Genomic DNA, 13962 nt, shown 5'->3' on the forward strand with positions numbered 1-13962 from the left:
ATCTATATGCCATTGTCTCTGTGTGTGTGTCTGTTTGTCTGTGTGTGTGTGTGTGTGTGTGTGTGTGTGTGTGTGTGTGTGTGTGTGTGTGTGTGTGTGTGTGTGTGTGTGTGTGTGTGTGTGTGTGTGTGTGTGTGTGTGTGTGTGTGTGTGTGTGTGTGTGTGTGTGTGCGTGCTCAGTGCTCTGAAGTGTGCGGAGGAGGCGAGCAGCAGCGTATAGTCACATGTCCTGAAGAGGATCGATGTGACAGGGACCTTCAACCCAGCAACATCCAATCATGTAACAGCCAGCCGTGTGCTCAGTGGCTCACTGGATCATGGGGACAGGTACACTACATACACACAGACACACACACACACTAATACACACCTACATTGTTATAAGAATCCCTTCAGTACATTTACAATACTTGCATTGGGCATGTGTTTTTTGCACTGTAAACTGTTCTTTGGTTTTTGTTTGTCTTAAGGTTGAAGCTAAAAACGCGTCAACTGGACTTGATAGTTTTTTGAGATAATTTAATGACAGGATCTAGAAAAGACAGCGAGAGAATTTGGGATCATCTGATTGGATTAATTATATTAGCTCACACATGCACGCTTGTTATCAGTTGGCTTTTAAATGCATTGCTACCTAAGACCTGACCTTGAGGCACCAGACAGCATTTCACTGTTAAACGTACTGTGATCCATTGTAAAGGCAGCGAAAGAGAGAGAAATGTATTGACTGTTTCTGGAATGGCCAGAGAAAGAACTTCAGATAAAGTGAATGGTTTTAAAGGAGCTGAATAAAACTGTGACCTGAACCCGGAGGAGCAGCAAAAAATAAATGAATAGACTCGGTCGGGAGTTTTAAAGCAAAATCCTCTCAAGCTGAGTTTCAGTTTCACCGTCATTGTTCCGCTTGAATAAACACAGACTTTCCTGAATGAATCCAGTAACCTTTTTTTCTCCATCGAGAAGTGGAGGATGGATTTTTGAAAAGCATAGATGAGAGAATGTCACCTATCTGTGGGTAATTTCCCCAAAATCCACTTTATCCCTTCTGATTTACTGTGGTTAAGGCAACATTATTATTAAAGTATTTCACCTTAATTCAGTAACTTCACACCTGGAATATGGAGAATTGTGCCTCTGTTGCTCAGTGAAAGTCCTGATATTTTCCTGACATTTTCGGGAGTGAGAATGTAAATGTCCGAATCAGTTGCCCCGGACTTGTTCCATCTTTTTAATCTTGAAATCTGTCAGCTCTTTTGTAAAAGAACCAGACAATGTGTCAAGAGCCCATGTGAGAACAGGGCAGGAAGATTCACAGTGAGCGAGTGGGTGTGTTGATGAGTTTCTAAAGGAGACAGACGCAAAACTGGAGGAAAAATATGTCACAATGAAAAAGTGACATTGACAAATATGTCAACTGGGAAAGCAGGAGCTGAGAGCTTCTGGTGACAAGAGCCTACACCAGTTTCGTTGTGCGGTAAACAAAAAACATATGATTTCTTCAGAGGAATTCATATACGTCAATCCCATGCCGCCTGCAGGCTCTACCCACGTCTGACCAGGACAATGTCTGACCAGGTTCCTCATGTGGGAAAGGCAGAACTTTAATACACAATCAAACAGCTGCAGGCAGTTGTTTGGCAGTAATCCGAGCACACTGGGAATCACGTTGTGTAAATATCAGTTGTGTCCACAAAGGCAGGTGTTTTAATTCTTTAAGTCTTTTTAATCCTTTGAGCACATCAGCGGTGCAAAACCACCACGAGAGTCTAAGATCTTTAATCTTTAATTAAGCTAAAACACGTCCACTGCTGCATTTATATTAGAATTACCCCCGAACACATGCAATCACAAGATCCGCGTAAACTACTGCTGTCAATCAATCTTTATTTAGTGTATCTTGCACCTTTCAAACAAATCAGTTGAAGTTCAAAAGGGAAAAAAGTTGATGGAACAAGACAGAATGAATACTATACTACTGGTGCACGTACATCTGCCAAGGCCGAACACTTCTCACACATGATTGTTACGCTCTCACAGTGGAGATATGAATGAACCTGAATTCTTTCTTTGTGAGAAAAATAGTTGAAGAAAGTGGGAAAACAAATCCTGCCTCTTAATCTGCATCTCCACCAAAATTTACCAGTTTCTTCACGGGAATCATTTCTCCACTGGGTTAACTGGAAATGGGATCAGTAGTTTTGGCATAATCCTGCTGACAAATAAGTCAACAAACAAACAAACAAACAGAAGGCAGGTAAAAACACAATCTCCTTGGCCGAGGTGATAACTGGAACAGAGAGAAACAGGATGTGATAACACTGATAACGTTGCAGATGGGATTAATCTATAAAATAAATAACGGGATTTGACCATGTAAAGCTCAGACGACCTGTTTTCCTCTCTCCTCAGTGTTCGGCCTCTTGTGGCGGTGGAGTTCAGCACCGACTCATCGAATGTGTCGACACTAAGGCTGAGGCAGAAGAGGAAGTGGATCAGGCTCGGTGCGACCACGAGCCGCAGCCTGAGAGCACGCACAAGTGCAACTTACAGGAGTGCGAGAGCGCCCCCTCTGGTGAGTCACCACATCTGTAAACAAACTAATGCCTGTGAGGTTATTAAGGGGTTATTGAGATAATCCTTTTGTCTCGGATGTGTAAAACCAATAGAATCGGGTAATATGATTGACGAGAGCACAGTGAGGCTCCAGCTGGTGGTTCGCTGAAAGGATTAAACTCAAACCACTGACGAATGCTCCTCACATCCCAGTAGAGAAACTGGAGGATTTCTGTTTCGCTGCTGTCAACAACACATTCAGAAAGAACGAATGAGTCTCCAGCCAAACAACAAAAGAGAAATATGTTTACATCTGAAGTGTCGGGGAAGATTCTGTGGGTGAATCACAGCAAGTGTTTTGGATGCAGCACCGGGGTTTTCCATCAAGGTCTATACAGAACTCGTTCTATTTCTATATAAGCAATAACAAGTGTTTTATTTCATTTTTTTTAAAACATCCGATGGTCCCAGCTGTGTTTGAGAATCTCTCTGACTTTGACGGCCCTCAACAGCAGCACTGCCATCGCTGGGAATCCACCAGCGCTTCCTCTCATGATGCAACATGGAAAGGCTGACAAGCGCATCCTCAAAGGTTTCCTTTGTCAAGCAGGGACAAGAGAAGAACTTCTGCAATCAAAGAAACCATTCACCCCCCCGTAAATTATGGGCCTTGCATCTTCCTCTCGCTTGAAACGCATCATTCATGATTCGAGATTTCCATCTGCCGCTCTGGATTGAGTTAGGTTCCGTCACACAGGAGCCCCAGAAACCTTTTCAGCGGCAGCAGAGTTGAAGTTTATATCTGTCTTTGATGTGGATGTCTCTTTGAAGATGACAGTAGTGGTGTTATTATGCTCCTGAAGATGAGGAGTGGGTTACAGGGGCTGCCTCCCCCCCCCCCCCCCCCCCTTCCCTTCATCCCCATCATAACACAAGACAGCTCATCGTGATCTCAGGATATAAATATCAGTGTTGCACCGGTGGTTTTATACTTGTGTCATCTGCAACTTGCAACAAACATAACATTAACTTGTTCCGTGGCATTTCTCTTTGATATATCGGATATGAAATTGCAGTGTTCCTCAGAGGGCAGCATGTTACAGTCTTAACGCCGGCTTTGCTGACATTTTAAAGGCACACAAGGTCTTTAGGTGTTATCAGGAATATTCCAAGCGTATGATGATATGACAGCTGGTCATGCTAGAGCCGTGTGCGACCCATCCGCTCAGCAAAGCTTCAACGAGGCGATCGGGTGGTTTCATAATATTTTTCTCCTCCCGGTCGTCAAACCAGACGAGTTCTCAGTCGTCACCTTCACAGACTGCTGCACGTGCAGTCGGCCTTAAGAGAGGGGAAACTCCAGCAGCACTCATTGATCAGACCACTCATTTTAACTTGTGATCCTCAAGTCATCCAAGGCCACGTTGCGACACGTGCATCTCGGGAGGAAGGGAATTCGTGACAAAACTCCCTGCTTATGTTTTCACATTTTCATAATTCCCACGTGACACATTGTGATTGTATGTGCGTGTGTTACTTTGAGTTTAACACAAATCCGGTTGGTTATTAAGATAAAAGAAACCAGCAGATTGAATCCAGAAGAAACCGTCAGATTAAACAAATGAAAAATCCCTGCAGTTGAATTTCAGATATTCTCTTATCGGGGCTCGTGGTGCAGGGGAGTCGTATAAAAAGTTTGCTCGGCAGCGAATGTGCTTCATCCTCATATGAAGGAATTTCCCCTGACATCTTCTCAAAATCGTATTATTGCGTTTATTATTTCAAGTTATTTGAGGCCAGTGAAATGCACTGAGGGCTCTAATCAAACACCTCTCGTGTGTGAGTCTCAATCATCGCAGCAGTTTGATTAAATCCACTCTGAGACTCTCATAAAGGCAACTCAATAAGTTGGAATGAATATGTGTGTGTGTGTGAAATATCTATCAGAATATTTAAACTGCACAGTGATGCTTCACAAACATGACGATTATCATCCGGCCCACTGGCGGAGCTGAGGCACTATCCGAATATATATTATTCTATATTATATTGCCCAATAAATAATTAAAAGGAGGAAGGTGAGTTCACAGTGAAAAATAACTTACTGAAATAATCATCACTACCAGTAGAGAGAAGCTTTCATGAGCAACAAAATACAGAAGATGCATTTTAATAGCTACATTAATATATTACCTACATCAAACACACTTGATTGAAACACACGATTCTTTAAAATTCAAATTCAAAAAAATGTCTAAAAAAGACAAGACATACAATGTTTATTTCGGACACTTGTGTCCTTACATCGTCCAAAATGTTTCAATCAACTTTATCTAAGGTTAGTTAGTTTATCTTAGTTGTGTGTCTTTACCTGAGTCTTTGTTCCCCTCAGCTAAAACCTCCGATACCATTAACATGTTCAGGAAACCTTGGGATGTTTCTCTTCCCTATAGTGAAAATTCCTAAATGTCAAATCTGAGTGTTTTCCATGAATTCCAACGAGTGGCTGTTTCCTCTCGTCCTGTCCAATCTCCTGAGCATCACCATCCACATCGCTGCCTATAGACAGATATTATTCAGAGATATGCTGATACTGCATTGATCCAAAGAGCAATTCTAATAGGACACGGATTGAAATCCTCCCTCCAGACTTAATGGCGACTGGACGTGATGGAAGTGTCAAGTGATGGAGCAGAAGGTAGTTCCACCCCCTGCACGGAGAATGTTCTAACGTGTGGGCGTGTGCAATGAAGGCTTGTCAGCTGCACTCTTTTTATAGATTTCTTAGTACCTAATCATAAATGTCAGTAATCAGCGTGGACAATGGTCGGGGGAGGAAGGTTTGTCGGACAACATTTCATCTGACATTTGATAAAGGTCATGTGTCGATATAAACCTGCCGTTCTGTGAAATATTGACCAAAATGATTCTCCGGTCTAAATCCGTGTCAGAGAATGAGTCCGTGCCGAACCGATACTAGTAACTTCAGAATCAGAGTTTTATTGTCATTGCACAAAATAGTCCAACAAAATGTACACATTCCTACACACACACACACCTGTCCACATTCATAGAAATACAAGTTCAAAAGATAAACCAGCACTAAGTGCATCATAATAGACACAAAAAAAAAACATTGCATTTGAGTACAGCCACTAGAGTCTCTTTAAATGTGCACTCAAAATATTATTATTGACTTTTTATATTTCAATTACAAATTCAATTTCCATGTTACTTTTTTTTACATGAGTTCAATGTAAAGGGTCACAAATTAAGGTTTTACCAACATGTTGAGTTAGAGTTAGACTAAATCAATCATCGCAATGATAATTATAGGTTTATCATGATTAAATATTTAAATTGATTTGTTCACACTTACTCAGCATGATAAGAAACACTTCATTAGTGATGACCCTTAACATAAAATGTATGTAGAGAAATTAAATGGAAATTTAGCATAAATACATTAAATCACAGTTTTAAGAGTGAGGACACAGACGCTGGTAAAAACTGTGACTTTTATTTCAGGCTGTGAAACTTGTGCTGTGACACCAGGTGTGTGTTTGTGTGTGTCTGTGTGTGAACCCAGGACAGATTTTTTATTTTTTTATCCGAACAACATCTAACAAATCTTGGCTTCAAATCATTAATATCCCGCAATGAAGTCCAGGCTGGTTTCTCAGCAGTAGTGGGATGAGTTGATGTGAGTTCCTCCTGCACATGGACAGTGCATGTGTCTCTGAAGCATGGGATGAAAAAAAGAAAGCAATGCTTGTATTTCACATTAATGACGTTTCTCATCGAGCTCCCTCTGAAACACGTCCTCCTCTTTAACCTCTGACCTCCCTGATCCTGAACTCCGACCCTACAGAAAACGTCTATGTATTCAAATTATGAGCACATATGTCAAGATAATTTTTTCTGTTGTCTTTGTTTATTTGATTTCACCAGGGTTAAGTTTTTGTTGGATTGAATTTTTCTGGCAGCGGTGGTGAATTCATTTGAGACCCACCACCAGCTATAGAGTGAACCAGGAAAGATTTGCCAATCCAAACACAGTCCTGCAGTAAAAACACTGAACCCCAATGTGGTATCTATTTCATTTTGACATTAACATTTAGTCGTTATCCGTGGTTTGCTTTCCCCCCAAATACTGAGTGGTGTTGGGCTCAAGTCAAAATAACATTCACGAGTCCTGGATCAAGAATCTAAGTCATATCTCCACCAAGGCCCAACAGTCTCCTGGAATTCAACCAAGCTGCAACAGCACAAACTCATAGGTACTTTATGCTCTTTTTGGCGAGGGGGGAGAAATCCACAGAAATTTTTTTTTTTTAAAAAACTTCAAATTAAATCATGGATGCCGTAGATTGTGCATAATCCCGCTGACAGGCAGACAATCGGCAATGAAAACATTAATGTATTAATGATTCCCAGCATTGTTTTAGTGACCCTGGTTTGAATATTGGACAGTCGCTCAAACCGTTGGATGCACGTGTCCTTGTGTCGACCCTCTGATGAATTCCACATCAGCTGGATCCTGGCGGACCCTCACAAACTTGACTGGAAGGTCATTTGAAAAAGCGTGAGCTGCATTTAGCGTGAGGGGTTTCAGAGACTGTTTAATGAATAAATAATAAAGTGTGTGGAGCTGTCATTTAAAAAAAAAAAAAGAAAGCGATGCAGTCATTGTGCTTTTGGTTTCTGTTTTATAACACTATTCAAAAGTTATTAAAAATCAAATTAAAGATTATTCAGTTTGGTGTCAAAGCTCTACCACAAGACCCACTGGATTCATTTGGGTTTATTGAGGGGAAAAAAACAAAGTTAGTTGATTTCTCTTGTTACCTCCACCAAGGTGCTGGTGTTTGGTTGTTATTTCGCGGAATCATGCAAAACTAACAGATTTTCTGGAGGCGTGAAATCATTAATCTCCCTCTATCTGGTGTCAGCTTGTGACTAATGACAGACGCTGGTACGTCCCGGAGTTTCTCTCTTAATGATCTAAAAGCTGTTTCAGTGTTTCTTTTTTCCACAGGGAAATAATAAAGTGACACATTCTTTTCATAATAAGAACTCTGACATTATCCCGGAAGCAGCAGTGTCGAGTCACAGCTGAAGAAAGGTTGAGGGATGTGAGGTTACCTGAGCTCACCTCTCTTTTTCTATCTCCACATTTCCAGCCTACGTGTCCCGGCGAGGGGTGAAATATATTTTTCTGTAATTTAAAACCACCAAAAGATTTTGGAGGCAGGAGCCAAAGGTCTAAGCTCTTATCCAGCAGTCCTCTGAAACATCTCTATTTCATTGGAACAGACTGAAGTGACAGAAATATTCAACTTTACTTCACTTAGTGATAGCACAGGGATATTTCCTCCTCCTCCAGCGATCCCAGCCGGAGTCTATTATCAGTATTGGTATTATAATGCATCAGTAGGACGATGTGAAGTGCAAGGTGATAAAACAACAGGGTACTTATCGGGTAACTCTGCAGCTTTATGGAGCTTCACAGAGCGTTTTAGCTTGTTGTTTGTCTGTCCAGCCCAAACCTCCACTGCTCCGCTTCGCCCTCACTGCTCTCAGAGTATTTCAGTCTCTTACAAGCAGCTGTATTCATGTTAAAGGCTGTAAAACACCAGTGGGACCCCAAAGTGCTCAGCAGGCCGACACAGATAGACATGAAGCAGTTAGCGGCTACAGATTCAGATATTTCCCTATGGAGTCGGTCGACACAACTGAAGGAGATTAAATGTCCGGGACTGTTTCTGACACAAACGTGACAGCAAATGAAAAATGATGGTCTTTCTCAGTTATTGGATGGATTCCCAAGAAAGTTCCTATCTGAATCTTTCTAGGAAATAATCATGGATTTTGACACCTAGGCATAGGGCACTGATATCTATGAGTGTGAGTTATTTGGTGCAGTTTTATTGGATTTAAGGGACTGTTGGGCCTTGGCAGAGGTTTTCACTCTGAGAGACTTCCTCTGTGGACAGATGGGGTGTGGGCCATAAAACACCTCATTAACCTTTTAGAGAGGATCTTGGTGCAGACCTGGATAATCATGCTACGTGTAGTTTGGCGATAAAGTGGTCAATCAGCATTGGTGGAGGTGTTGCTCTCAGTCGCCTTCAGTGATTTAAAGTTCAGCAGAAATCCTGTCGTTGTGCAGTGAAGAACATATTCTTAGTTTGCACCCAAATATTATTTTATTATTTATCACTTTTAAATTATAACTCGCGTGCTTGATGGTTTTCATCACATCTGGAATTGATATTTTTTCCATATAGGCTTGTGTAATATATTTAATTATGCTCATTTCCATTCTATCCTTAACCCTTAACTCTTGAAATGCTCCTCCCTGAGCTTATGTCTTCCCTGGCTTGTCCATTAATGATGCAGTACTTAGACTCCTGTGACCTTTGACTTCAACCCTTAGGAACCAAAGCACAGCTACATCCGCTGATACCACTGATTCACAAGGTGAAGAGGGGCTGCAGAGCCATAATTGGATTTTTCTTCTTACCTAACCCAATATTCTTGTATTTTCAAACTGTGAAAGAAAAAAAAATCATATTACTGCACAACTCCTGTGTCCTTTTGTCCCTGTGTGCTGTTCAGTCAGCAACTGGGGATGAGAAGGGAAGCACAAAGGGAATATTGTGCATTGAGCTGGAGCAGTGACCCTTGTCCCTCACGTGTCAACACCTTTTGTATAAATCTTCTTTTTTCTGGTTCACTTCAGGCTGCAGGGGCGTTTACTGCAGCTCGGGAGCAATTCCATAACATGAACGTAGAGCCGAGCGCAGTGTGTGACTGTGACTTCTACTGCTCAATCAGGAGAGGCTTCAATTTGTAAATTGCAAAACAATCCATTGCTGTGCTCAGTTGAAGAAGGTGATGTGACATAAAGGAGAATGTTTGGCTCTAAGACACCTCCTGATAATCAAGGTTTAAAAGGGTTGCGTAGTCGTATAGGAAACCTCCCCCACCCCTCCCCCAAGGTCTCGACAGTGGTGCTGGTTGATGGGATCTAGAGAATGTTCAAAATGTATAAACAGAATATATACAATGATGGCACGCGAAGGGTATTGAAAGATAGATAAATGGAGTTAGTGACTGTTGTGCAGTCTCAGAATTTGTGGTATTTTTTATAACTAATAACACCGTAGACAAGCAGATGGACTGTAGATGATTAATTCCATTAATTGAGCTGTTTCAGTTTTTATCTCTTGTCACTTTCAATTGTTACGATCATAATAATGTCCCAGTGTGAAAACCCTGATTGGATTAAATTAGCAGCACTCAGAGAACTTTGAGAATTAGATTGTGTCTCTCCTGAAATATAATTCTCATATCTGTCCCTGTTGCTAAAAACCACAGCACACAGCAGTACGCAGCAGATTTATAACTGACCCCTAACACTGGAGTTGCCTGTGAAAGCCATCAGCGCTTTTCTTCCTCCTCTCAGAAACATCCACATTATTCCCCTCAGCTGAAATTACAGCAGGAAACTGTGGGCTGTGTTTTCTTTTTTTTCAAATGTGTGTTTCATTAAGGTGCGTTGGCCTCTGACAAACTGTTTTATAAGTTACACACATTCATTTATTGTACATTTGTTGGAAAGTGCCAGAAAATGCAGCGACAACACCAAACGCTCTCAAAAACTGGTTCATGTGAAAATCACATGAGCTGAGAAGTGGAAAACCAACATCTGAAGGAGAAGAGAATCTTTTCTTGTGGTTCTGATTATCATCTGCCTTCGAGGGAACATCCTGCTTAAAGCTCCAAACTCTGAAGAATAGAACAGAATAATTAATTAAAGCAACACTGAGTAACTTTACTGAGCATCAGCGCCCCCTGGAGCGACACGTGGGGATTTAATTCTGCTGGGCTCCTAGTCAAAGCTATGAAGTGAAAATCAATGTGTTGACTGTGTCGTCACACTCACTGAACTGTAACACAACTGAACGGTGGATATTACCCACGATCCCCGGCTTCCTGAACCAGAAAAGCCGGCGCTGACACGGTGCAGTGATCTGTTTCAAGGTGTCGGTTTTTATTTGTATCCACTCGTGTTGTCCGGCCTTTTAAAAGACTGCACAAGATGAAGCAGAATAAGAAGCAGAAGCAGATGTTAAAACAGGATTTGGCCTCAATCTCTTATGTATTAACATGCCTGTGATTCATTCGGCCTGTGTCAACTGAATATGACCAGAAATAAAGTCTGTGACTCACCTCTTCATGTAACCCCTCTCCCTCTCTCTCCCCCTCTCCCTCTCCCTCTCCCTCTCTCTCTCTCCCTCTCTCTCTCTCTCTCTCCCTCTCCCTCTCTCTCTGTCACCCACACAGGAGCGGTTTGTCTTCGGGACCGGCTGACGTTCCGTTTCTGCCACACTCTCCGCGTGCTGGGCCGGTGCCACTTGTCCAACGTGCGAGCGCAGTGCTGTAAAACCTGCAGCCAGCGTTCCCGGCCCAGCGGCACGACTCGCCGCTGAGGTGCAGCAACAAAACCCCCACCACAACGCGGGACACTGACTGCCCCACTGAGTGATGAAAAGTACTGAAAAGGTTTAAAGTCGACAATCTGAGCCTCCTCCTCATTTCTTCACCACCACAGACGAATCCTAAATCAGTCATATTCCAAAACTGCAAAACTTTGGAACCAATTATACAATCAACTGAGGCTGTAAGAAATTGGAAAAATATAACGAATCGTAGCCTTTTCTCTTAGTTAAATAATGAGAATGTAAACATCTGTTTTGCACTTATGTTATTATTATTATTATTATTATTATTGTTATTATTCCGTCTGGACAGATTTAATGAATCAATATGTCTTTGTAACAGATGTGGTGCTACATGAAATAGAAGAGTCTCCCAGAAATGTAGCCAGTGTCATAATACATCAATACATGTGTAGATAAACCACTTATTAACCGTTGGTACAATGCTTTCATGTTATTGACAGCAGCAGAGAGTGTACAGATTGAATCAGGTATAACATTCCCTATGTGGTTTTACGTTAAATGTGGTACAAGTTAAATAGGTGGTGCACAAGTTCATTGTGTGACGTTAATTAACAGCTGACCGCTCGCTAAGCCCTGCCCCCCCCCCTCTCTCTTAGATACAGATGCTATGTGCCTGTCAGGCTTTACAATCACCTGCAGCAGTGGTTGATCGAACTCTGTGGTAAGTTTTGAAACAAGGTGAGCTGGATTTCCGGAAGAGGTTGACAAAAGTCTCTGCGAAGAAAAAAATTACAAAACGCAACTTGTTGGGTAGAAGGGTGAAACTAGGCTGTCGCTCAGCCCAGCACACGTCTCCACCAAGGCCATGAATTCAATCCCGCTGCGCCACATTTCACACACTCATAGATTCTATAAATCTTTTATGAATGACTTTTTTTCATCAAGATACATGAGTTATTCCCTTGGGAAATAGTAAAAGGGTGACAAAGAAAAATGTTTGTTGTGGCAACGTTACAGGAGGTGAGAAAAACATCGGATTCTGTGGTATCGTGTGCTGACAGACAAACAAATAGGGATCAGTCAGTAGAGTTCATACCTCTTCATACCTCTGTTGAGGCCCAACAGTCCCTGTAGATGAATTCAAACTGCAACACATTTCAAACACTCATAGATTTTATAAATATTTTATGAATGATATTTATTCATCAAGATCCATGAATTATTCCCTGGTAAAAAACAGTTAAATGTCGACAAACACCTCATCTCACAATATTAAAGAAAGGGAAAAGAAATTCGGCTCGTTGATCTGGATCTCCAAAATGTATTGTGAGCTTCCCACACGACATCCTTCCACCAAGATTCATGGAAATACATTCAGTTGTTTGTGTGTCGTCTTGCTCATAAACAAACATACAAATCGACTAGTACACAATCAGACAATCAGAGATATTACCTGAGTTCATCCACAGCTTGAGAGGTTCCGCTCCTAAGCTGTGATTGGCCAGTTGCTTTCTGACGGAGCAGGTTTTAGCGAACGGTCAGTTAAAAAACGTCCGATGTCCACAGCATCTTGTAAGAGTCCTTTTCTTTTTTTAAAACCAATGTATCAGTAACAGTTGATGTAAACTTCTTTTTTTTATGTCACAAAGTAAAATGTGATATGTGAAAAGTGAAGGTGCGGGAAATTGTTGGTGCTCGAGGCCACGCAGGCTCCAGACGCTTCAGGTCGGGTATTGGCAGGGCCAGTGCCTCATCTACTTGAATATTGGGTCATTTGATGTCAATATGTGTTTATTAACCACTTGATTTGAAATGGAGTCAAATTCAGCATTTCAGAATAAATGTTTTTTTTTTAAGCAATTGTGAAAATGTTTAGAGTGTCACATCACATTTGGTTGAATAAGTAATTATTATGACTTATTCAACCTGATCCTTGTAGTATCCGTTGTGTTTTTGACATGTGACTCATTCGTCTGTTGTGCTTCTTCAAACATTCCGAAGAAAATCCTCACTGACACTCAGTGTGTGTGTGCGTGCTCTTGTACAGCTGACTTTGTGAGGACCAGTTTGAGTCTACAACCTACGGAGGACCTCACTTTCCCAAAATGTCCTCACTTTGTGACCCCCTTTAATGGACTGTTTGGGGGTTAAGACTTGGTTTTAGGGTTAGACTTAAGTTAAGGGTTAGGGTAACCATTTAGTTTGGATGGTTAGGGTAAGGGGCTAGGGAATGCATTATGCCAATGAGTGTCCTCACTAAGAAGCTGTACAAACGTGTGTGTGTTGCACTAAAGTCTATGCAGCAGGAATTGAAAAGTAGCTCAGACTCATCAATGCCGTCGCCTCCAGGCAACCTCCTATATTTCTATATATTGGATGAAAAAAATTAATTGCATGAGGAAAAAATAGATTAGAAAGAATGTTTCTTTGAGAAAATAGATTGGATGATATTATCCCATGAATCCAGCCGTGTCTGTGCAGCTCCAACTTTTCTGTGCTGGAGGAGACGATTGTTAACAAACCTCTGGAGTTATTTTCTGTATCTGTTGAAGTTAAACTGATGTCAGACGTAACAAAACCTCTCTGTTGACCGACGTAATGTGTCCTCAGGCAACAATCACCACCGGAACCAAAGTGAGGCTACATCTCACAGTTACAAGTCATTCTTTATTAGGTATTATTATTTGATACTGTGTAGTTCTAATGTGTATTAAAGTAAAATATAAATATCTTGTCTACATATATTATGTAAATGTGTAAATCGATATAACTTCGAAGAAAAATTCGTTTTTTTAAAAATATTTATTTGTTTGAAATTGGTTTTAAATTGACAGGTACTGTAAAAACAAGAAATTTGATCATCATCACATGCTTGCTTCACTTGTTATCTCAGAATTACATCCAGGATTCAGGTAGTGATGGTGTGTGTGTCTCTCTG

General features: G+C 41.3%; 1 protein-coding gene across 1 annotated transcript in view; it reads left to right on the top strand.

Annotated features, from left to right (window-relative positions):
* Window positions 1–13753, top strand: part of LOC128462204 (A disintegrin and metalloproteinase with thrombospondin motifs 7) — a 72293-nt gene extending 58540 nt beyond the window's left edge. The window contains exons 22-24 of the mRNA XM_053447542.1: window positions 181–327; window positions 2410–2572; window positions 10906–13753. Coding sequence (XP_053303517.1) covers window positions 181–327; window positions 2410–2572; window positions 10906–11051 — 456 coding nt within the window. The 3' untranslated portion in view covers window positions 11052–13753. The remainder of the gene's footprint in view (window positions 1–180; window positions 328–2409; window positions 2573–10905) is intronic.
* Window positions 13754–13962: the final 209 nt, after the last annotated feature.

Source organism: Pleuronectes platessa, chromosome 1 (assembly GCF_947347685.1).
Source record: "Pleuronectes platessa chromosome 1, fPlePla1.1, whole genome shotgun sequence".
Classification (NCBI taxonomy): Eukaryota; Metazoa; Chordata; class Actinopteri; order Pleuronectiformes; family Pleuronectidae; genus Pleuronectes; species Pleuronectes platessa.